The sequence below is a fragment of the Lepidothrix coronata genome, unplaced genomic scaffold (genome assembly GCF_001604755.1).
Source record: "Lepidothrix coronata isolate B3197 unplaced genomic scaffold, Lepidothrix_coronata-1.0 Scaffold110, whole genome shotgun sequence".
Classification (NCBI taxonomy): domain Eukaryota; kingdom Metazoa; phylum Chordata; class Aves; order Passeriformes; family Pipridae; genus Lepidothrix; species Lepidothrix coronata.
The window spans coordinates 464,608-489,240 of NW_016690290.1; the positions used below are offsets into that span (position 1 = coordinate 464,608).

Genomic DNA, 24,633 nt, shown 5'->3' on the forward strand with positions numbered 1-24,633 from the left:
CACCTTTTGTGTGAGTGTCACCTGCTCCAGGCTGGATTTATTCCACGTGACCTATTTCCTGGGCTTTTGTTTAGCTGCATCTTCACTGTGGGCCTTTCTTGTGCTGTCATAGCAAGGGGTTTTCCCAAGAATACACTGCTCTGGATTTGTGTCAAGCTGTGTGAGTAGTGTACTATGTGAACCTGAGTCACTAGAAACTGCAGGTTGGGGGATAGATCTGGGAAGCATTTGTGGCTGCTTTTATATTCCAGCCCAACTGCTAAAGATTTGCTGAGAATAGCACAAGCAGAAAAAAAAAATCAGATTATTTGCTGTTGGAATTAGCAGCCTGAAGAGATGAGTCAGTTTAAGAACCCACTTAAAACTCTCTTTCCCTGGTCGTGTTCTTTTCAATATTTAAATTATTTAGCATTGTACCAAGCCATGCTTGGTTGAACATTTCTGTCTGTATTTAACTGTTGTTTTAACACCTTTCCCCCACCCCTGCCCTGAGATGTTTTTGAAAACCCAAGCCTGCCCAGGGCTGTAGTGGTAGTGACTGTGCTGCAGAGCTCACATCTGAAAAGTCTAAAGAGTGCTGGTGAGAGCTGCAGTTGAGATGAGTGATTACTGAACTGTGTGCAGGTAGACTCCAATATTCAACATCTCCATAATGGCCACTGGAAGCAGCTCCAGACATATGTAATTGATGTTTTAATTAGGTTTTACATCTTTTTAATATCTAGCACAAAGTAGTAAATCGAGTTAAAATAAAATTCTACTCAGAATAAGTAATTTTGGGTTAGCTGCTTTTCCTTCTGATTGTGGTATTTGAAAACAGATTCTTTATTTTGAAGAAAAGTAATGTTGCTCTGGCTTGATACATCTTTTCAAGTCTGAAACAAGCAAAATTATAACTGTTAACTATCGGTACAGTGAAAACAAAAGAAGAGGAAAGACAATATGATAAAGAATTATTTCTAGAATTTATCTCTTTCTGCTCCTTTCCCCACATCAAGCTTTTGGTGTAATCATTTTAAAAGAGAGACAGTGATAATTTTTTATTAGACTTCATGTCACCTAATGTTCTTGAAGTTGTGTGGTTAGTTGCTGTAATTAAAGAGCTGTTTTGTGTGTTTCACAAACAAAAACTATTTGGCAACCAATCAATCTCAGCTCTTTCATATCACTCCTGTATCACTCTTTTCACTGTCCTGGCGAAAAGAATCCAGTTCTTTATTTCTGAATTCCTGCCTACCTAAATATGTATCTAAGACGTACCTTTAAAATTATGAAGAAGTACTTCCAGTTCAGGCATTCTTACCTGAACACAAATAGAACCCTTCTTCAGATGGACTACTACAGGATGAGTAAATTGAATTTACCATTGATGTATATGTCCTATTTACACTTGAAAGTTAAACTTTTCATTTTTAAAAATTAGAAAGCAAAGCAAGATGAAGTGATTTACCCCAGAACAGACTGTCTAGTTTTGTCTGAAGCAGGATTTTAACTCTGAATTCCTGATCACAAATGTAATGCATCAGCTCCTCCTCTGGCTGGAAACATCATCCTTTGGGCTGGTTGTCTGTAGCACAGGTGCCTTGTCTTCTCATTTCTTCAGACAAGCCTGGGAGGATTGGTTCCAGAAGGAGATACTGAAATCATCCTCAGTGTGGTTCCTCATGACTCTGTAACAGGTTCATTACTCTGAGTGCACCATTAGCCACCATTTCTGCCTTGCAGCCTTTTCCTCAGGATGTTTGCCAAGAGCTCAGCAACTCCCACGTGGCTGAGTCCCTGCCAGGAGGGCCCACTCCTTGTTTGGTTACTGGTGTCTTTCTTTGCTGCAGGAGACACAACTGTTCGATGTGAGCAACTGGATATGCTTCAAGATTGGCTGTCTGAATTCAGAAAATCTACCTCCTCCTCCAGCACAGCCAATCCAGAGGAGCTGGTGGCTTTTGATGTCATCTGTGGAGATCTCAACTTTGATAACTGCTCCTCTGGTAAGACAAGGTTTGCCTTTTCCTGGTGTCTGCCTGTTCAGAAAGGAATAGGAATGTTCTTGATCCCTGTGGACTACAGCAGTGTATTAAGACTGACTTTTGCAAGGAAAGACTTAATTGCTACAAACACTTCTAAAATAGCTTTGAGTGTGAGTTACTCTGCTTGGCTCATCCCATGAGCTCTGTGGAGTTATTAAGCATGATGGGTTTTAAGGCACAAAGAGCAATAATTTGTGACTTATGTAGCAATAATGAGGACAGATACAGTGATTTAGCTTTACTTGAATTAGGTAGACACTTACTGTTCTACAGTTTTAATTACTAATGAGAGACATGTACATTATGAGACTTTTGTGGAGAAAAAGTACATTCATGAAGTTAAAAATAGTTTCATAGTGCATATACACAGACATAGGAGACTAATGCTGCAGAGAGAACTCAACATTGCTGAGTCAGTCTTGGAAAAAAGTTAACTAATTCTATGTAGTTTCAGGTTTTTTTATTTTGAGAAATTTTAAATCTGGTTTTTCCTTTAATTGGATGCTGAGGGTACTAGAAAAAGAACTCCACAAAACCGTAATTAATGGGTGGTGAGTTCACAGAAATAGAAGCCTTTTCCAAACATAAATGTTATGCTCTGTTAACAGTGCAGTTGCATTGTGTCTGTGTATCCCAGAGCTCTTTGCTGGTTTGGAGCTGGCACATGGACCAGCCTGGCTGGGGCTGAAGGGGCTCTTGTGTCACTGAAGTGCTGCCCCAGAGAGAGCCCAGGGCAGGGACAGGAGGGGTCACTGCACAGCTGAGCTGGGGCTGCAGCATTCCAGGTGGGATTCAGCAATTTAGACCAGGGCCTGTGGATGACCAGGTGCATTTGTGGAACAGCATCCAGTGTGAATTCTGAGCCGTTATGAGGAGCATCAGGTAACTTAGGCAGAGAGCAACAACTGTACCATTGTCTATCTAAAAACCCCCACTATTATCTCTGATTTCATTACTTGTATCAGACACTTGAAATGGAGAATTTTAGCAAAGTTATAGAAACATTTAATTGCATAGAAAAGACCATCAGCCTAAACCCCAGCCCTTCTGTCACTCATTGCCAATTCATTTGTACAAGAAGTAAATCAGTCCCAACTGTATGACCCAAAGTAAACTCAGAATGGTCTGAGAAGGTGCTGGCAAGTGCTCTGAGTGGGACAAGAATCCCTCCTGCACGTGGAGGTGATCAGGAAGTGCAGTGGCTCCAGGAAGCTGTAGTTGGACAAACACACCTTAGGATAAAGTCCAGTGGCAGCAGTGGCAGGGAGTGCTGAGGGAGTGCAGGAGGGAAGGGGTTGGTGCCAGCCCCTCAGCTGCCCAGGCAGTGCAGGGAGTGCTGAGGGGATGCAGGAAGGATAAAGGAAGGGATCAGTGCCAGCCCCTCAGCTGCCCAGGCTGCTGCCCAGACTGGCCCAGAGGCAGCAGCAGCAGTGCTGGCAGAGGCAGCAGGAGCAGCAGGACACAAACTGAACTCTGCTGGGCTCTGGCCTTTCACTGGCACTCGTTGGGAGGGGTGGAGTGGCCTGGAGGCAAAGGTGTCCATCAAGGAAATAAATGAGCTGCTGCACAGCAAATGGGAGAGTGCCCAGGCAGATCACAGATCCAAAGGGAATGGGGAGGGAGGGGAGCCAAGCTGGGAGGCAGAACATATGCTCAGGACTCTCTACCTGAGGAGTTCTGGCTCCCTACCCACGGTCTTGCACAAGAAGCACAGAGTATAACTAGTGCAATTCTGAGCTGTCGTTTTAAATAAAAGGTAAACCCAACTATTTCCTTTTGCAAATAATACTTATAAACATTGCAACTACTGCTAAAGAGGGTTGAAAAGCAAGTTATAAAAGCTTATTTTATTTTTGCTATCTCTGACACTTATTTACATTGCCCTCCCCTTTAAAATGCACTCAGCCTGGAAACTGGAATTAAGCTGGCTATTTAATTTTTCACTTTTAGATTGCTTTCTTTCCTTATGTGCTAAGCAAGATTAATGCAGTGTTTCAAAGTTCTCTCCTCCATTTTTACATTACTCATTGTTTTAGGGACATTTCTAGCATTATAGGTTAATTGAACATCTTAGGTTTTTGTAAAGCAATAATCAGCTTCCTGTAATTCTCTTTATGATTTTCTGTGTCCTTTCCCACTCCACAGACTGATACAGCAGCTAATTAATGTCTCAGTGAATACCAAGCTTCTATTCTTGTATTGACAGTACAGTTTTCGAAGATATTCAGGTCCATGAGTGACCTTATGCTGATGACAAATTTTCTGTAACTCAGTTTTCAGCTTTACAGAACATTATGGCAACATTCATACAGAGAATTCACGCTTAGTGGAAATGTTATTAGACAGTTACTTACTGTCATGTTGCTTTGGACTGACTTGTTTTTAAACCCTTTAGCATAAGATAAAAAGCTTTCCAATCAGATGGGTAAAGTTTTGTGTCACCAGCTGTGACTTATCATGGTCTCAGTTGCAAATTAATAATTTTAAATCTATCTTGGTTTTCAGGGAAATTCTGTTGACATATGATACAACAAGGGAAAACTTGGACAAACAAAAAATTGCAAAGATTTCATCTTCTACTTTTCCATAAACATTAAACAAGCCAATTAGCTGTTCAGACAGAAAAAGCAATTCTCTGCATTGTCCACCTGGCAAACTTTGGGGAGGGTCAGTCCTCCAATCCTCTGCCACAACTCCAGGATTCCCTGACAAAGTAGTTTTTCAATCTCCCTGCAGTTCTGAGGATGTTCTCCAGGTTGAGAGCGAGCTGGAAAGATGTGATGAGACAGCTGAACTGGTGTGGATGCAGCAGCTGGAGGACAGTCAGCTGTATTAATGACTGAATAAGGAGATGGCAAAGGATTGCCACTGGAAGGCAGCCCAGTTGTCCACTGGGTGATCCATCCCAACAAGGGTTTGGTACCAATGTAGGCAATGCAATGGCAGTGGGAGGAGATACACTGGAAAACTTCCACTTCAATTTAGAGCTAAAAACTATCAGAAAGGTCTTTCCTAGAAAAGACTTGGTAGGAAAGCAGTTATTAGCAAGCATTTGTTGGGATTTCTGGCCAAGGAGAGCTCCTGCTGTGCAGTAAAGCTGCTGCTGAACTGGCTCAAATCAAACCTGGGTATTTATGGAGGAGAAACGGGGCCTTGCTGAGCCCATGGTGCAGAACACACAGCTGGGCACAGGTTCAGGACTGGCAGCTGATGTACCTTTTCTGAGGGTTGTTCTTTCCCTGCAGATGACAAGCTGGAGCAGCAGCACTCTCTGTTTACACACTACAAAGACCCCTGTCGGGTTGGCCCTGGGGAGGACAAGCCCTGGGCCATCGGTAAGAGCTCTGCAGCCCTGGGGTGGGGACACTCCTGTCACACACAGCTCAGGCAGCAGGGTGGGGACACTGCTGTCACACACAGCTCAGGCAGCAGGGTGGGGACACTGCTGTCACACACAGCTCAGGCAGCAGGGTGGGGACACTCCTGTCACACACAGCTCAGGCAGCAGGCAGGTCAGCTCACTGGCAGTAAGAGTTTGGTGGAGAACAAAGGTTTGTAACATATATTTTACAAACCTTAGCATACGTTGTTGAATTATAATTAAGAACCAAAGGTCTCAAACTGCAGTCCACACTCTAGAGCTCACGTCTCAAGGTACCTGAGTGCCTCCCCCCACCTATCCTGCTCCTAAAAAAAATCTCTAGATTACTTGGGGGGGAGGAAGCCAAATTATTGTTTCTGTACTGTGTGCCTGCAGTGAAAGCCTGCAGCTTCTGATCAGAATGTTCCATTTGGTATTCCATAAATACTGTCAGTGAGGATGTAACAAAGCAGATCAACACCACTACAAACTTGTAGGTTTTGTATTATAAAGGATTTTATGGAACTCCGAGGTATTAATTCCTGGTGAAACTCAGTTGAACCTGATGAAGTTTTAGATCAGGAATTAATAGTGTCTCTAGAGCAGCAATGATAACTATGAAGATACTAAAGATAAGTGGAACTGTTTAATAATGGGGCTTTGCTCTGTGGTAACAGAAAAACAAATCAGAGACAGCAGAGCTGAGAAAGTGGAAGGGTGGAGACATTTTGAAAGGGAGCAGGGAGGTGTGGGGAGAGGAGCAGTGAACAGAACATGCTCTTAGAGCAGTCCCTCTCTCCCACACAGATCCTGCCTTTACACAGCTGTGCCTCTGGGAGCCTCCCCAGCACAGCACAGGAGCAATGCTGGGCAGTCACATCTCCCTTTCTGTTCACAGGCACCTTGTTGGACCCTGAAGGATTATATGATGAAGAAGTGTGCACCCCAGACAACCTGCAGAAGTAAGCATTTCCTAATCTTTCCACGTTTTAGACAGTTATGTAAAAAGGGAGTTCATTGCTTGCTATTTAACATTTCACAAATTGAGGGGTGGCTTAGGACTGGAAGACAAAACAAAGTTTAACTCGAGGGTGTTTGGGGAAGAGGAAAAAGGGAAAGGCTGTGTCTCCAAGTCAAGGGTTGGCTGCAGTGGATGAAGAGCTGAGAGCAGCTGCATGTCTGTGTGTCTCCAGAGCTGGTCCTGCCTGGACAGGCCCACAGGATAAGAACTCCAAGCACTACCAAAAAGGGTGGGTGGGCAGCTTGTCTGAAAATCTTTCTGCAGGCAGCCAGTTCTGTGCTCACAGCAGCAAAAGGAAGTGTAGTTCTGCTCAGATAAAAAGCCCATGAAGTTTAAAACACCATCCCCAACCCAACTAGTGCTTACAGTACCCATTTAGAAAGCTTGCAGAATTGAATACACTTAAACCTCCCAGCTCACAGATACAGAGAGGAATTAAATAGCACATCAGACAGAACTAGGAATGTGGCTTAACATCTTTCAGTGATTACTAGTGCAGCATTACTCTTAAGGAGTGTTTGATATTGAAAAACAGATGTCTTTGGTTTGAGCTAGTGGAGTTATGAAAAATACAAAAAAACCTTAACTTGCCAAAGTCTTAGGATAAATTCCTTGAATACCTGTACTGTTTATTAAACAATACTCCAGTGGAGAGTAATTAATAAGCTTTGTAAATTTTAGAGCAGCACTTAATGAATGTAGCAATCCTTTTTGCACCTTCTCTACCTTGAAGGGAAGTTTACTGGACTAAATACATTATCATCATGACTAACTATAAAGGATGTTCTAGCTGTTTGGTACCAAAATAATACTACAGAGGGAAAGTTATTTGAATTAGCAAGTCTGTCCTGATGTTGCTGTTGACACACATAATGGAAATGGTACATTATAGGCAGTTTATGCTGGCATTTTTACTTACCTCTGTGTGGAATAGATGGACACCTGGTTGAACAGGTTAGGTGAAGTCACCCCCTGAAGTTTTCTTTGTATCAGTTTGAACAAAGAAACGGAATTCTAGACATCAGGTCTGGGCTTAGTTTATGTCCAAAATAAAGATTTGCTACAGCAAGTCCCAGTTTGCACATTTGAGAACTTGCAAAATTTCCAAACAGTTCCACTCATATGTTGAAAACATAAATTTAGTACATGTGAAAGGGATTTCTGGAATGCAAAAATAAGGTGATTTGGCCCTACAATCAAGTTTGCAAATGCAAATCTCCATGTGGGTGTAACATTCCATTTTATGGTTCCAAAAAAACCCAAACCAACACAACCTAAAAAACCCCCAAAATGAAAGAAACAAACCCTGTATTTCCGAGAGGCCTTTTCAGACAATGTGTCACTAAATTACTTTTGGGGTATTGTAGTTTATTCCCTGAAGAGTTACTTGTATTCAGCAATTAGGTTCCACCTACAAACACGACTGATTGGATAGGGAGCCATCAAATGATCCATAAGGATTTAAGAATATTACTTCTGCTACCTCTGTGTATGTACAGCACCTCAGGATGTGAGAACTGGAAAATATTCTGGGCCTTGGGAACAGAATATACGTAAGACTTTTTCCCTGCTAAGTGTGGCTTTCAGTTTTCTGCAATGTGTTATAATTCTTTTGCACTGATGAACAAACCCTCTATGAGACCATAATTTGCACTGGCTTTTCCTGCAGCTCTGCAGGGAAACAGGGCTCTGCATGGGCACATCATGTCCATGTGCTCCTGTGTGAGAGCAGCCCTCGTTTCCATGGGAGGGTGAGGAGCCCTCCTGACTCTGCACAGGGCTGGAAACAGGACAGTGCCAGGAAATTCAGGGAAATGTAGAGCAATTAATGGAATCTGGGCTTTAAAGACATTTAAATGGTAAATAGCACAGTAGCTGTGGGGCACTGTCTAGTTAAGAAATAGTGTTCATATACACAGCAAACCAGGGTACTGCCTAAAATTGATCCATTCTCAAATTTTTCAATAATGAACCTTAATCAAGCTTTACAGACATTTAGATTGGCAGTGCAAGCTATCCAGAGAATTATTTCTTCATCAGCACTCTTCTCTACTTTATAAATAAAATTAAGTAGTTCACATTACTAAAACAATTAGGCCATAAAAGCAGCAGAACAACTCGTTCTTAAATCTGTCTTTCATGTTAAGGACAGCATACGTAAAACATCAGACTGGAACAACATACTCGGTACAAATAATGAGCAAGCCATTGATAATTATAGAACAATTAATTAGATAGATGTAACAATCTGGGCCCTGCCACAGTGCTGGAAACCACACAAGCTTCTGCTCAGAAAGGCTTTGTGAAATGCTCACAAATAATCCCATCTCACAAAGGTGACTGTCGTCTCCAAGCCCATTTTCATCTCTGAACCCTGAACAGAGTCAGGCCTATGAGCACAGCACAGCTAAGAAACAAGATTCAGGTTTAGTGGAGCAACTCAGTCATAATTAATTCTGTTCACTCAATTAGTGTTGAACTGTTAGCACAGCAGAGCCAGATGTCCACACTTGTGTCTGCTTCCTGTAGGGACAAACAGCAAACTCCTGTGCAGAGCAGTACCAGTTTGAGACAGCAGCAGATGCTGCACATTTACAATTTGTTTCCTTCATGTGTTTGAAATGAACATTTCTCTTCTGTGAGCAGTTGTGCAGGTTAAGTGAATACCCAGCATTCACAGACTTTAAAAAAGACATAATTGAAGCTTAAAAAAATCATCTATTAAATTAATGCAAGTAAGATTTTTTTGCAGTAGTACTGCAGTGCTAATCAGCAGTTTCTTCTACTTTGTTACTTAATTATCTTTGCTAAATATAAATATAATTTTTGAAAGAGGTCAGTCCCATCAAAGAACTTGCTTCCTTGAGCCTAGAAAAACAATCTAAGGAAGTGAACCATTTGCAATAGCTCTTTGTAGAATCATCTTGCAAATAGGGTGCAGAGAGTAAGCTAATTTATTGTGAGTTATTATTAAAACCAAGTAACACATGAAAGAAAGTTTACTTGCAGAAACTGATTACAGTAAACTCTAAGAACCTTCAATACCTCACTAAGTCCAGAGGAGGTTAAGAAAAGTTCTGATTAAATAACTGTATGATCAGAATTTTGTCCGTTACCTTCTGAAGGCACATTAAGTGCTTCTTGTGTGTATCAATTGACCCAAACTTACAGATTATAACACTACTGAGACCTGATCACCTGCAGCCAGTGCCCCTCTGCCACCACTCAGGTCCTTCCAAAGAGACCAGATTTGACAAAGAAACCATTTGAATCTCACACATTAAAACATATCATGAGAGTCTGGTGTTTGTCCCTTGTTATTCCTTCATCCTGTACTCTCACGTTCATGCATTAAAAAATTCCTAAACCCAACCCCATAAAACCCATCCAAGTCAAGTCTCAAAAACTGGGTGATCAAAAATATCTTATTTTTCTCCAAGGTGAAATTAAAGGCTTTGTACCTGCCAGGACCCAAGTTCATGGCTCAGTGTTTCTCCTGCGACAGTTGATGATGTTGCTTAATGGCGTAATCAACTCTTACAAGGGAAACCACAGAACCCTGAGCTCAGGTTTTGGCAGGTAAGTAAAGGAAAGTGTTTTTTGAGGAGGTGGTTTGTTTGTGTTTAAGCCAGAAAGCAAAACCACAGCCCAGCCTGTCCCTGTGCAGCACAGCTGTGCCACACAGCCCTGGCTGTGCTTGGGGCCACCTCTGCACTCCCCAGCACGGGCAGGCACTGGGCATTCCCTGTGTCTGTCACCCTCAGTGCTCTTGGGTACAGCTTTGACAGAGAACACAAGGTAAGCCAAGATTCTTTTGAAATCCAACACAACAGCAAAACACAGGATTACCTATAAAAATGGAGCGCCAGGGGCCTTTGTGCACTTTCTGATCCAAAGTCGTGTTCAAAGCTGGGATAACTTCAGAGTTAGATCAAGTTGCTTGGGGCTTTAATAGTCTTCTCTATAAAACCTACTGTTCAGGTTTAAGCACTCAAACTAAAAATTTTAATGGGAGAACTGCATCTTATTTGCCTGGAAACTGGTACTTAGAAAGCCTGTTCTCAGTTTTAAGTGCTTCAGTGGATGGTCTTGGGCCAGGTCATCTCCTTTCAAGGTGGGGGCAGTGCTAACACACTTGTTTGAGTAAGTCCATCCCTGTGGAGGAACTTGGAGAGTGTCACATACAGGAGTCAAACATATTAGGCTGTCATTTCTAGTGAAGTGAGGCTTGGGATCCAAGACACAGTAATCTGATGCTGAAGCTCAAAACCAACTACCACATGCCCAAAGGTGCTCCTGAAAAACCTTTCTCATCCATACCCTGTCTGTAAAGCTGGTGTCATTTCAGAAGGAGTTGCTCTGATCAGAATGGAGAGGTTTGTATCTAAGTGCTCAGGTCTGTATGAAAATAATCCAGGAAACAGTTTTTTCCTCTGCCGGTTTCAGCCACACTGGAGATGAGTGCAGGGGCTCTGGGCTGCCCTACCCTGCTGGTGGCAGGCAGGCAAGGGCCCTGCTCCTGGCTCCACCAGCACAGCACCAGTGATGCCAAGCCTGCCATGAGGCTCTGAGAGCCCTGTCAGCAGTTAGGACAGCCTCATATTGGAAAACATTTGGAAGAAGATGTGCTTTACAAGTTTAACAGTCCTTTTGAACTGGGGATTTGGAGAGAATCCAGGGTAATGCACAGGTGGACAGAATGAGCAAACCATTTAAAGTGCTTGGTTTTGTTTTTTTAATGAAATAGGGTGCTGGAAAGTGAAGAAGGAAGAAAAGGATACTTAGTCTATCCCACCAGCAAGAACCACAGTTCCAGTCAAAAAGGGAGGAAGGCATCACTGAAGGGAAATGGGAGGAGGATTGACTATATGCTGTACACAGAAGAAGGTCTCTACCTGGAGTGGAAAGTGGTGAGTTCCTGACTTGTCCAAAAGAGCTGTAACTCACACAATGAACTTGTCTGAATGGCACTGTGGCCTGTTCTGCTTGGATTCAAATCATACTCCAAGGAGGACCTGCTGCTTTGCTATTTTCCACTTTTGCATGCAAGTCCTGATTGGAAACCTACTACAAACCAAGTTAAGCTGAGTTCAAGGATTCCAGCAGCAACACTGGTAGATGTGCTGCTCTTCCAAACTCACCAACTAACCAACCTCACTTTCACCCCTTAAACTTCTGCCAGACTGAGTGTTTTGCTGGATGCTTTTCCTGTGCCTGCAGTCTGAATATTTTTTAATCTTTTCAAGGGTGTGGATGTTCTTTTGTGCCTGTGAGAACCCACCCAAATTCCCACTCTGTGATGCACAGGCAGGAGCTGACACGAGCTGCCCAGAAGGAGAACTTGCAGGGTGCAGTCTGCTTCCTAGAGTAAGACCTTGCCAGAATTGTACAGAATTCCATGATGGAAATGAGAAGCTCATTCACAGCTATTTAGCACTGCAGCTGCTGTAGAAGAGCAGGCAGCAGAGCAGTTCAGCATAGCTTAGTGCAGGATACCTCGGTCTGGGCTCTCTCTGCACGGGCTCTGTGAGAGTAGCTTGGCAGGGAAATTCTTTTAAAGCTTCCTGTTTCAGAGGCACAAATGCCCATGGCACACCTCTATGGTAAATCCATCTTACAAACATGAAATGATGCCAGAACAAGGGCTGGAATTCAGAGGCAGAAGGAGCAGGATTCCTGGTTGCATTACATTCCCACCCAAGTTGAACACCTCAATCCAATGCAGACAGGTTTCCTTTTTAGCTGCATGCCCTGCCCAGGATGGTAGAGCCAGCCCCTCCTCCCAGCTGAGGGCCTCCCTACCTGCTTGGATAAATCTGTCGGGAACAACAAGCTGTTACTGTCAGTGGCAAGAAAAGGTAAACCAGATTTCATCCCAGTAGCCTGTCAGTGGTTCACCTCAGCAGCTGCACCACACTGACTGTCTGTGTGGCACAGTTTATCCTGAGCCCAGCCAAGCCAGACTGGTCCCACACCTTTGCTAATGCTCTGAGGTAGTTCAAAGCCTGGTGTGTGCTGGAACAGACGGGTTTTTCAATTCCTTTTCTTACTTTTGTTTTCCTTTGCAGGAAGTGGAAGAGTTCAGCTTTATTACCCAATTAGCAGGCTTGACAGACCACCTACCAGTAGCAATGCGTCTCATGGTGTCTACAGGAGAAGATGATCCTTAAAACTGACCAGCTTTGAGAATCAGAAGAGGGAAACATTAATGATATTTTAAAAATATCAGAGGATAAGAGCGAACTATCCTGGTGCCACGTTAGGAAAGGTGACCCGACCTGACTTGGGCTACTCCCAGAATGTACCAACAATGTGGATTTAAAAAGGGAAGAAATGGAAGGGGTTGTGGCCAAAAGCCACTGTCACAAGTTGCTCAGGCAACAGGGCAGGCCTGTACTACAACACTTTCACTGTGGACCGAACAGAACCAAGATGGAAGTCCTAATTCCTTCTGAACCAGTGCCATTCTTACTCAAACATGTTTTTATACTAATATATAGCACAATTTAGTTTGTAATTAGTCTGTGAGTTAGTGCTGCTCGATGGTTTTTGCATCATTTCCTTGTCTGAGAAGCTGAAGCTTTGTCTCTCCTGTCGCGCTCGCAGCAGCCGCATGGCCCGCCCTGCATGAGCTCCACACACAGCCCTGGCACCCAGAGGGAGGGGAGGGCTCAGAACCACCCACAGCCAGAGCCACTCTGGGACTGCAACCCTTCTGGCACTACAGATAGACCGAACACCAAACAGCTCTCTTCAATTTGCAGACCAACATCTTCCTGTCTGAGTTACGGACACACAAAAGATTTGGAATTAAGACTTTAAGAACACAGTTCTACCCTTATTCCAGCTGTGTTCCCACTGAAATTATGAAGTGTTTTGTCTGAATGATGACTCCAGAATCAGGCCTTCAGCTTTCTAAATGCAACTTACTCCCTTAAGAAGAAACATAGTTTCCCTGTAACGTCTTTTCTTTCTTTGCCATGTGTGGGACAGTTCTGAATTATGATATGGGATATGTATGTTACAGTAGAGTGAATAGATTCCTGTAGTACCATTGGTAACACCAGAGCCAACATTCTGCCTTAGCTAGAAAGGGTAAGTGGGAAATGGATTGTAAAATGCATGCTAGATATAGAGTAAACATAAACATAAGTGACATTTGGGGAGAAAAAAGTGTAGAACTGTGTATGACTGATAAGGCAGAATAACCTAACAATTCTCTAAAGGAATCAGTACACTTAGAGGGGAAGTGCAGCATGGCCAGCTAGAGAGCAGAGCTGGGACTCTTGGCCTTAGGGAACTGCCTTCCAGGAGCAGAGGCTGTTCCTGTGTCTGAGACACAACTCTCCATTTGTTATGCATCACAGACTTGAAGAGGGGTCTTGCCATCTGACTTACATGTTCTTTCCACTACAGCTCCTCAAATGTGGGGCTCCCCTCTGCCATCTCCCCATGGCCTGACCGACCCAGCCTCTGTAACCTTAACAAAAAGAACGAAAAACTGAGAATCAGGTCCATAATGAGAGTTGGCATTTTTTGGGAGGATTTAACTTTAGAGGGTTTATGTTTTGAGAGAACAATGAAAACCCCTGTGTTCTAACCATTACTTAGTTTCTTCTGCCTATGTCGTGTTCAATTTTAGTGTTATTTCCTCTTACATTACTTACATTACATTCCCTGTGTTAAGAAGAGTTAATCCAATATTTGACTTACTCCATTAAGTAACCTGTTTTAGTTATGCTGACCACAAACTCCTGAAGATGCTCTTGTTTTGGTTTAGTTTACACCTGCTAGGAATCAGCTTGAGCTAAATCTGAATAGATTTAAATTAGAAATCTCAGTCTGCACAGTCTCTGATACTGGTTTAGTTAGCTATGGTAAACAACAGAGCTTTTACTTAAATCAGTCTGATTTTGCAAATAGAGAAACTCTTAATAGTCATGAGAGTGCAGGACTAACAGTATTGGCTAATTCCAAGTAGGCAGTAGGGCCACTGCTCCCACTCTCCCACTGCACCTGGTCTTGACACATTTTATGCCTCATTTTCCAGTCCCAGGGTCCCTTGAGCAGAAGCTGCCTCTTAAAAGTGTGCTGTGCCAAACCAGGGGTAATCTGCGAGTAACCCATGAGGACTCAAAAATGGAACCTGACTCAGTTCCCCTTTTTGATAAAATTAGGAATTCAAGTTTACAGCATCCGAGACTTGAGTGTACTACCCCGTGCACCACCAGTTTCCCACTTTGTATGTTTGTCTTTATACAGAGGGTGCACATATGTGCAATGTGTTTTTCTGGTTTCTTATTGCTCCACCCAGTTCAGAAAAACTTGTACCCAAACCAATGCTTTTTAATCCTATTTTCTACCTTACTTGTATTTTATTAACCTTTTTTAAAAAATCCAAACAGTATCAGTAGCAATGTGTGTGCTGTCCAGCAGCTATTTCTCAGTAGTAAAACTAACTACACTATTTTTAATAGTTTTCCTAACAATGTAAATTACAATTTGATATCAACTTCACCAAGTATCAGTTGCAGGAGCTGAATTTGACACCGTGTGGGACATAAACATAAAACTACTGCCAAACAACGTTACATTATTTACAGTAAAACTAACATGGTCTAAATTACCTTAAAAGTCGTTCTGTGGCTTTGTGCTGACTAAAAATGAGACACTTTTGTCAACTTATTGAGATATATTGAGAAATGTTTTTTTCAAATTTGAAGTAAACTGTTTTAGATTTTGATGTTTCCTAGTTTCTCAGTGCTCAAGAACAGCCTAGTTGTGAAATGTTCTCTTACACAATACACACACATTTAACCAGTCTCGGTAGTTCTTTCTAATTCACTGTCTTAGGGAATGTAACTTTGCCAGAGTGATGCTGGAGGTGCAGCACTGTGGTACCACTGGACAGATGCTCCTTGGTTTCTCACGGTGCTCCTGTGCCTTTCCATGTTTGCAGGGGTCAGGGAGTGTCTGTCCAGGGGAGCTGGAATGAACAGGCTTTCCCTTCCAGGGGGGACCTCCGGGAGAAAAATGAGTTTTGTCTCCACCACTGCAACCACCAGAGTTCCCTCAGCCCCACAGAGTCACTCAGGCAGTGCCTGTACAGGACATCAGTCATCACCAGCCTTAGGCAGATACTGTATCATAGAATATTTGCACTGAAAAGAACAACAAAGGCAGGGCAGGGCTGGGTGTGAGAACATGCCCAGGAGATTAAACCCTGGAGAGTTTGTTTATATGTCAATTCTCTTTACTTATGGATAGCATGACCCAATTTATTAGTAGAATGTTATTTATAAGAATTGGACTTAAGCTTCCTGTCCTATGCTTACCCCACTTTGTGCTGGGATTTCAGGCATCTTCTAGAAGTGGGAGATAACACTGTTCTTGGTTTAGTAATGCGCCAGGGACACTGCAGAGCAAGGGTCATCTTTTTATAAAGGGTATATAACATCTCCTGTTTTTCATTTCAGTTTGCATTTTACAACATCACTTCTAGAATAAGTGAGCAAAAGACACAAATGAGGACAGTCAAAAAGTAAGCACTTCCAGAAGTGTTCAGGGTGTCAGGTCCTGACAAAGTCAGTAACTTTAGGTCACTCCAGAGCACTCCCTAGAGAACGTGGCCTCTCAGGCACATCCAGCTCCAGTCAGTCCCTGCCCTGTCTGTCCGATGGATCCACCGGCTCCGCTCCAGCCACTGAGCACCAGGGTGGGAACACCCAGCTTTGTGCTGTGGGCAAAGGCCTTGAACCAATTCCAGCGGTGCCCAGGGGGTCTGTTCCAGCCCAGCCTGTTTGTCCCAGCCCAAGGGGTCTGTCCCAGCCCAGCCTGGTTGCTCAGTGGGAGCTGTCAAAGCCCCCATCCCCACTGCCCCTGTCCCACTGCCCCAGCCTGGCTCCCAGAGCCCGCCGAGCTCTGTCCTGCTGGCTGGAGAATGAGTTCACCTGCCTTGTGCCAGTATTGTGACACAGTTTTAGCCCAGAAGCACTCTCAGTCAGGCTGGCTAGACCTGCAGTCCTACTTGTTGGGTTAGACAGTAAGATTTAGGGAACATACAATTCCACTGAAGAACCTTCTTTTCCAAGGCCTCTGCCTGGTGCTCCAGCCGGAGCCGACACAACCGTGGACAGTTTGGTCCCTGAGCTGCCCTGGATCCCAGAGCAGCACAGCAGTGTCAGCACATATCATCAGCTCAGAAATGAAGTGGTTTGGCCTCCTCCTGGCACTACAGGATGAGAAGAGAAATACAATTCAAGCACCTTGAAAAGCTCCCAATTTTATCATCCATTACGAGGGTCAAATTGTTACTGAAGGTCTCACTTTTCCATGCCATCTTATTTTCAATATAATCTCAATGCTTTTAAAGACTTGTAATATTGCTAAGGTTTAGAAATCCTATAATAAGAATAACCTTTTTTATTTCAATGATTTTTCGGTATTGTATCCTTCTGGAACCTAATGTTTTTATATGGTAAGCACACACCTTCCAACATTTTGTTAAAAACGTATGAAAAAAGAGAAAAATTTAAATATTTTCATTGGTTTCTTTATCTGCAAGAAAACCACAATTGCAGACCTGATAAAAACAAGGTATTTTAAACAATATGGAGGGGTTTTTGTCTTCTATTGGTGCTGAAAGGAATAACTGGTTGATGCAAACAAGGTAATAAAATTTCAAGGCTCAAATGATTCTGTGCAGTCACTTTCTCTGGTTTTATGATGTGTAGCCTGATGTCACCAACAGAAATCTGACTCCAAATCCCAGGGTGGTCAAGTGGGTGGGTCAAGTACAGTCTCACTGTGCTACAGGTGTTCTGGTGAACCTGCAGAAAATCAAGGGGGAAAGAAACGAGTCCTTTTAACTCGCCCTCCACTGCCCAACACCCTGCACAGACACCCTGGCAGTTCTGGAGCTCTGCAGCTCCATGCAGAGCATTCCCAGAGCCTCTGCAGGCTGCAAACCTGACCCTGCCTCACCCCAGGGCACGCTGGAAGGATCCCCCCTCGCACGGTGCCAAGCACTTTGCTACATGTATTCCTAGTGAAAGGGCATCACACCAGACAAACTAACTCTCAGCACAAAGCCCGGTCCATTATCTCAGCCCCAAAATAAGACTGTTACGAAACAAGTATTTTAAACTCTTTTTTCTGTTACTCCTTGGTGTCATCTGATTTCTCTTTTCCACATTCGCTGAGAAGATATTTATATACAACACACTCAGACTTGTAACAAAACGTGTCTTGTATGCCCCAGTAAGCACATAAGAAGGACTGTGGCTCCTTCACTAATTATTAGCTCTGTGTTCCTGAAACTGTGTCACTGTTGAACTAACGGTGCTTACTCTGGTGAGATCCCCTTTGCCCACAGCTGACCTTGAGTGTCCTCCCACCTCAGTGCAGAGACCTCAGCCTCACCACCCTGCAGCTCTGTGCTCCACTGGCAGAGCAAATTAGAAGCTGTAAATGGAGCATTTATTATACACTGGCTGAAAGAAATGCTGAGTCTGGTCAAGTGCTGGGCAATGGCTCCAGACCAGTACAAGAGGTCCTTGTCCAGGCCTGGATTCCTGGGCTGACAATTAGAAGAAAGTTTCTGACCACAAGACCAGACAAGTTCAAAACCAGCTTCCAAATGACCACAATGGAATGCAAACCAAACAAACAAAAATTCCTCTCTGAAACCCCAATGCTTTTAAAACAGAGCTGAATGTATTTTTAAAGGGTTTCCATGCATGAGCCCAACTACAGGAAAGGGACGACACAGAACCCAGAAGGTCCCACTTGGTCCCATCTTTGGTTTGAGCACAGGGGAAAAGTACAGCATTTCTTCTGCTTCTGGGTAATGTTATTTTTAAGTACCAGCAAAATTATCTGTTTGGGACCTTCAGTTTAATCTTGAAAAAAACACTGCTATTTCTATTCATGTTTTAAACATGGACAGAACTGGAGCTTACTAGCAGAAACTCTTCAAGTATGAATAGCTGCTTGTCAAGGCTCTGTGCAAGAAGACTATTTGAAGCATAGGGGGCAGGGGGGATGGAAAGAAAAGGAATGGAAGGAGGAGATACTTGATCTGCAGACATACTATAAAGATAGGAGAACATCTAATAAGATTTAAAAAAATGCAACAAAAAAAGTTAAGAATATTAAGATTAAATGGCCCTCAATTATTTGGGAAACATTCCACAGAATGTACATTGCTGACTAGTTTTGTTGGTGAGAAGCATGACTACACCTTGCCTTTATTTTTAGAGATGCTTTTTTTGTTAAAGCTTATTTTAAATATAATTATTTGATTAGTTGTTGCCCAGCCAGCCCAGGGAATGCAAATACAGACTGTCTCAAAAAGAGAGCTTCTAGAGGAGGTAAACAATGGAGCAGTGTATCTAGTTCCCAGCTGGAGGCATAGACACAAGTGGAATATTCTCCCTGCAAGCAAAGGGATATAGGGCAGCAGCATCCAAGAAAGCAGCAGGAAGCTGGCAGTGGATGTAAGGCACTGCTTCAATCTGAACAGATGATCTCCTGTGAGAAAATACCTTTCTTTATCCAGGCAGCTCCAAGGCCTGGCTGACTGGCACAGAGACAGAAGAGAAATGGCCCCACTCTCAATGGGGCCACGTTCTGCCATGGAGGGAGCCTTCAAAGAGAGAGAACTGGATAGAGAGCACCTACAAGGGCCACAGCACAGCCTCAGCACAGAACTGCTGGGGCCACTGATGATGCCACTGGAACAAGGAACACGCTGCCAACCACACCTGGACAGTGGCACTGCCACCATGAGCCCCAGCAGCTCCACAGGACACGCCCCTGGGCCAGGAAGAACTGCTCAGGTGATCAGGGAAATGGTGCTTATTCCTGTGCCTGTTCCTGTAATCCATAAGCAAGAAACAGCTCCCCCAGCCTGGCAGCACAGGCACAGCACACCAACTCAGTGAGACACGGGCCTTGAAGAGCTTCCTGGCTGTGACAAGCACAAAAGAAAACACCCCAAAATTAACTGTTTTGTTAGGCCACACCCATGAAACCTGTGGAGCAGAGCACTCTGCTACAACAGACATAAAGCCTGTTGTGTATTGAAATATGAAGACACAGTCTTTCCTAGATATTTCTCTCCTTCCTCCCTTTTTGAAAACTTTTTTGATGTATGTTGCAAGGTACATGCCAAGATAATGCAGGAAAAGGTGAAAATGTAACCTTTAATGTAGAAGTTGAGTTTGTATTTCATTCAGTGCACTGTGCAACACAGAGGGACCTGTCAGGTTTTGTTGAACACTAGTCAGTATTCCACAAAAAGAGAAGGGCCAGGGTGTGGTGAGGATCTAAACACCTGAAATCTAAAAAGAAATTTATTTAATTTCTTCTCCATGAAGGAGAAGCCTTAAGGCAAGGCCAAGGCTCAGTAAGAAGTAATGCCAACAGGGTCACCTAAGGGACCATCACTTAAATTCCATTATCAGAATGAAACTACTCCATTTGGAGTCCAAAGACCATTTTAACCACTCAGAAGAGAACACACCACCAGAGACAGCTGTACATGTAGGCAGCTGAGGCTGTATCATAAGGTATGATAAAGCTGCTGTGATTGTTATTAAAATTGGGGTGGGGAGAAAAATGTTTTAAAACAAACCAGGGAAGAACAGACTTTAACATCATGAACCCTTCTCCTGAGTTTTTAGTCTTGCATGTACAGATTACAACAGATTTAACCCTAAATTTAACCCACAACTGAGCTCTGCAACAAATATTTTCCTTTTACCCTACATTGCCCTCTCCGTTCTTACTCAAGCATGGAAAGCAAAGATTCAAATGCCATACATAACATGGAAAGGTATCTTTAAAGGGGTGCAGAACCCACAGAAACCTATGACATATGGTTGCCTTTGTGTCAGTCAGCATGACTTGAAAAACAGCTCTTTAGACTTGTTTTGTTATTTGTAAAGACATATCTAGGAAAAAAAAGTTTACAGTAAATTAGACCTAAAAGCAACTAGATCTAAACTAAAAGCAACTAGACCTAAAAGCACAATCTCAGCAGGAGCTGAGTGATGCTAAAACAAACAAAGGCAGTCATGGTTTGTACCTCTGAAGAAAGGCTGAGCGTGTTCAAAACACTGTTTCTTCTCTGTAAGCTTCCCATTCAACGGCCACAGGATTAAGGCTCCACAGGCAAGGAGAAGTATTATGGGGAACTCAAACAGCATCGGCTCAGGAGGTACCACTGCTGCCTGAAACCAGCAGGAACACAAGCAGTCAATACTAAAGCCACTGCCTTGGTCCGTGGCACAGTGTCCCAGTGTAAGGACAGGACACACATGTGGCACAACAGCCAGCAAAAGGGATGGGTGAGTTTGCTTCGCACACCGGTTCACTGCCTGTTGTGTGCCTGGACCCCTCAGTGTGGAGTCACACCCACACTCGACATGAACTCTTGTTTCTCAGGCCCCACCACTGCTTGCAGAACACAGCTGGCCTCTCCCCCAGCCCGTCTGCCCCCTGGGGCTGGCAGCAGGTGCCAACACACCTTCCCTCAGGTGGGACACTGCCCGGTGTGCTGGGACATGCAGGCACGGCAGGGCAGGGGTAAGGAGAACGTGTCTGTCCTGCCCTGAGGCTCAGCCCCACAGGAATACCCAAGGAAAGGGGCACCAGGGCTGAGAGACTCACTGGCATCCCTGGAGGGGCCACCTGTCCCTCTCCTGCTGCACTGGGAGGCTGCAGAGCAGCTGGTTTATTATAAATCCTGGAGGTGCTCCCAGCCCTTTCCACCAACATGAGGGTATGTCACCCTATATCATCAGCCCTGTGGTATAAATGACTTTGCTGCTGCCTGTGAGGCAGGCAGGAGATTATACATGTAGACCTGTTGTACAGTCACTGCAACCATTCCTAGAAACACTGCAGTTGAGAAGAAATATGACATTTTCAAGTGCTGCAGTGAAGGCTGTTTGTCCCTCCTTCCCTCCCACCCCATTCATCGCAGCTTGATTTGTTTGCTGATTGCCAGGGGGTGAGTCACTGGTTTCTTAGATACCCTAACATGAAGCAAGCAGCCACTTTCTGTGAGACAGATGCAGCAGGACCCACCATCCCCCTGGAGAAGCAGGACTCCACTCAGTGACTGCAACACCCACTGTTCCTCCCAGAGCACGAGTCCTAACACTGCACCTGGAATGAGTGATGGGCAAGGCAGGACAGAGCAGAGGCTGTGCACAAGGACAGGAGTGAGAGACAAACCCTCAGCAAAGGAGCTGCTGCAGGAGGTTGTGCAGCTGCACCTGAGCAAAACCCTGAGGAAGCACCAGAGGTTCCGTGGCCAGTTGTGTGACTCAAGGCTGAGCTGCCCCGGGGCTGTGCCCACAGCCCTGCCAGGAGCCCGTCAGAGCGGCAGTGCAGGGCTGTCCCTTTGCACCAGCAACATCATCAGCTCTCACTCTTTCAGTAGTGCCCTTGTCCACAAAAGAGGCATCTTCAGGGCTCTCAAATCCTAGACAGAATCCTGCTGGGGGGGGAAAAAAAGTGGGTCATCTTCGTGACAGGCTTTGAAAACAAAATCAAAGCACTATAGCTTTGTAAATATATATAACTATATTAAAAATACAATTTATATATAATATAAATTGTACATATGTGCCAAAACCCACATGGTTTTAATTACTGAGGTATCCAAGGATTTACTGCCTCTGAGCCTTTATCTGCTGTATCTCGGTCAAAGCTCCTAAGGCTGCATTTGAAATCACACTGTGCTAAGAAAACAAATGATTAAAGCAGAGCGAGGGAGTCAGGGGATTAGTCTATTCTGCATGGCCTTGAGCAAGTAATTTTTAGCTCTGAGGCCCTAATCTTATAGTGAGCCTGGGGCAGATGAAACACTTGAACACCACAAAAAGCACCCTCAGTTTTTTTCTTTTCTGAAAAATGGAGATGACAACAAATACCTCTCGGAGAAGCATCTTAATCACTAATCTGCATTAAATGCTTGGAAATGTGAAGTATTACAATGATTAAGTACAAAACCAAATTAACATTTAGCAATGCCATCAGAGTCAATAAGGTAGAATGACAACACAAGCATCCACTGTATTCAGCTCACAATCACCACTGGAAAAATCCAACCCTAGGAAGCTGTAATAGTCTCTTCCCCTCCTAACAACCAGCTGTAACTACAAACAGAATACAAAAGATGAGTGACTAAATGAATTAGTCCTGAACTGCATCCTCTATCTTGTTATATGCAGGAAGCCCACACAGAGCAGTTTCAAAGGGACTAATGAAGGAGAAAAGCAAGCTCCAGGATCTCAGTCCTTGAATTGCCCAGCCTTCAGACAAAGGTACCAGTTCTGCAAATAAAGGAGCAAATCTTGCAGCTGCCATGACTTAGAGAACACCCTTCAGAACGCAAGACTTGTCCTTCATCAGGACCATGACAACTTCACTGTCCTAAGAGTACCATTCATTCTGTGTATTCAGCAGGACACACAGAATTCTGTTGCCTGCCTGCCTTAGCAGTAGGTGCAAGTCTGGATTAGTTTTATTGGGAGTTTCACTTTTTGAACTAGTTTTCCATTTCCATCCATGTACGTAGAGTGTGTCTCGTAACATCAGAGGCATTTATTTGCACATAAGATGAGAGAGCTGCATTGCAAGTCTGTGCATTTTCCTTACTTATAATAGGCTAGAAAATTAGAAGTGGGTTCTCAGCACCCTCTTGTGGATCTGTGCTGTGGTAACCACTACATATTAGTAACATTTCATTGCAATTCAAAGCTATACAGTTACTTTTGCAGCAAAACTGAAACTGGGAAGCTAAATGTGAATGGCAACACTTGGTAGTTTATTATTATTTTTAATACCTGACTAAAACCCATGTCTTTAGTGCAAACATCTCTTGTGCCACATTAAAAAAGCTGCCAAGCTCCATTGCAATATATGAACTGCAGTACTATGAAGTTCAGTGGTGGCAAGGGATCCTGTTTCAATTAGAACGTGCAGCTGTGCCTGCAGGCCTAGTCAGGATCAAAGCTGTTGTCATTTAGAAAAAAAATTGCCTGTGGTGGCAGCACAGAATAAGTTCCTTCCAAGAGAAAATAGGATTCTTGCTCTGCTTATTAAGATGCCCACAGCCAGAAGCTCTTGCAGCTCAGCACATCATTGCAATGCTTCTGTCAGCTCTGGGAACAAATGGGAGCTGGATGCTGCCACTGGGTAGATGGGATTTTTTTGATTAAGAGGCTTTCCTCCCCCAAGTGTGTTCTTACAGTAAGATGCCCTGTGGCAGAGGACAGAGATAGAAGTAGTCTTTTATTCTGTTTTTGCACACATGCATAAGAAATGGCCAGGATCCCCCTGCAAGCAGCTGTTTTCCACACAATTTACAGATCACCTTAAGTTTTTCACTCCAATCTGAGGAATTCACAGAAGTCAAGGAAGACTGATACATACAATAAATAGTCCTAATTACACACACATGTGGTAAGGGTTTGCCTCAACACAGCAGCTTCCAGCACACTAAACCAAATCCTGAAGGCAGTTCCAGTGCCTGTCTAAATGCACAAGCCTAACCAGCCAGCATCAGCAATGCTGGTAACACACAGTGAATTAAAACATGCACAAGGCTTCCTGAGCACATCCATCAGATTTTGTTCCTCTAAGGAAACCAGAGGTGCTAAAATATGCTCACCATTCAATCTTTCCAGCTTTTTTTTTTTTTTTGATAGCAGCAATACAATTTCTGCTCCAGGTATACTGAAATTTATGTTTTTCCTCATATGCACATAGAGCAGATCCCATGAACTGCCACAGCTCAGCCCTGAGCACAGTTCTGCAGACGTGCTGCTGCTACATCTGGCCTGTGCCCTTGGCTGCACTCACCCACCTCTGAGAGCCTCACTAGTGCCAAGCCTCACAACACCAAGAGCTTTAACAGGGATGCCTCTCAGTCACCATGCCCAGTATCTACTGCAGTGCCCACATAACTTCAACATACATAATACTGACAACAAAATACAAATTCCCATCAACGTGCATTACTTCCCTTTGGCACTGCAGCAAATTTATATTTTATTTTTTCTCAGGAAGTACAATTCAGGCACATACATACACAGTTATCTTTGAGGAAGTTAATACTACCCAATGAAATACTCTAAGTTTTGCTGTGGTTTTGTTCTTACTTTATTTTTTTCAAAACTATAAATTCTAATATATTGCTGTCTATTAGT

The 24,633-nt window shown here is 43.7% G+C and overlaps 1 protein-coding gene across 11 annotated transcripts in view; it reads left to right on the forward strand.

Annotated features, from left to right (window-relative positions):
• The window catches only part of SMPD3 (sphingomyelin phosphodiesterase 3), an 85,078-nt gene extending 67,977 nt beyond the window's left edge, over positions 1 to 17,101 (forward strand). For all 11 annotated transcript variants that reach the window (XM_017824458.1, XM_017824457.1, XM_017824459.1 and 8 more), the window contains 5 exons: positions 1,833 to 1,988; positions 5,273 to 5,362; positions 6,287 to 6,350; positions 11,157 to 11,319; positions 12,478 to 17,101. In XM_017824458.1, coding sequence (XP_017679947.1) covers positions 1,833 to 1,988; positions 5,273 to 5,362; positions 6,287 to 6,350; positions 11,157 to 11,319; positions 12,478 to 12,579 — 575 coding nt within the window. In that variant the 3' untranslated portion in view covers positions 12,580 to 17,101. The remainder of the gene's footprint in view (positions 1 to 1,832; positions 1,989 to 5,272; positions 5,363 to 6,286; positions 6,351 to 11,156; positions 11,320 to 12,477) is intronic.
• The last annotated feature ends 7,532 nt before the right edge of the window (positions 17,102 to 24,633 follow it).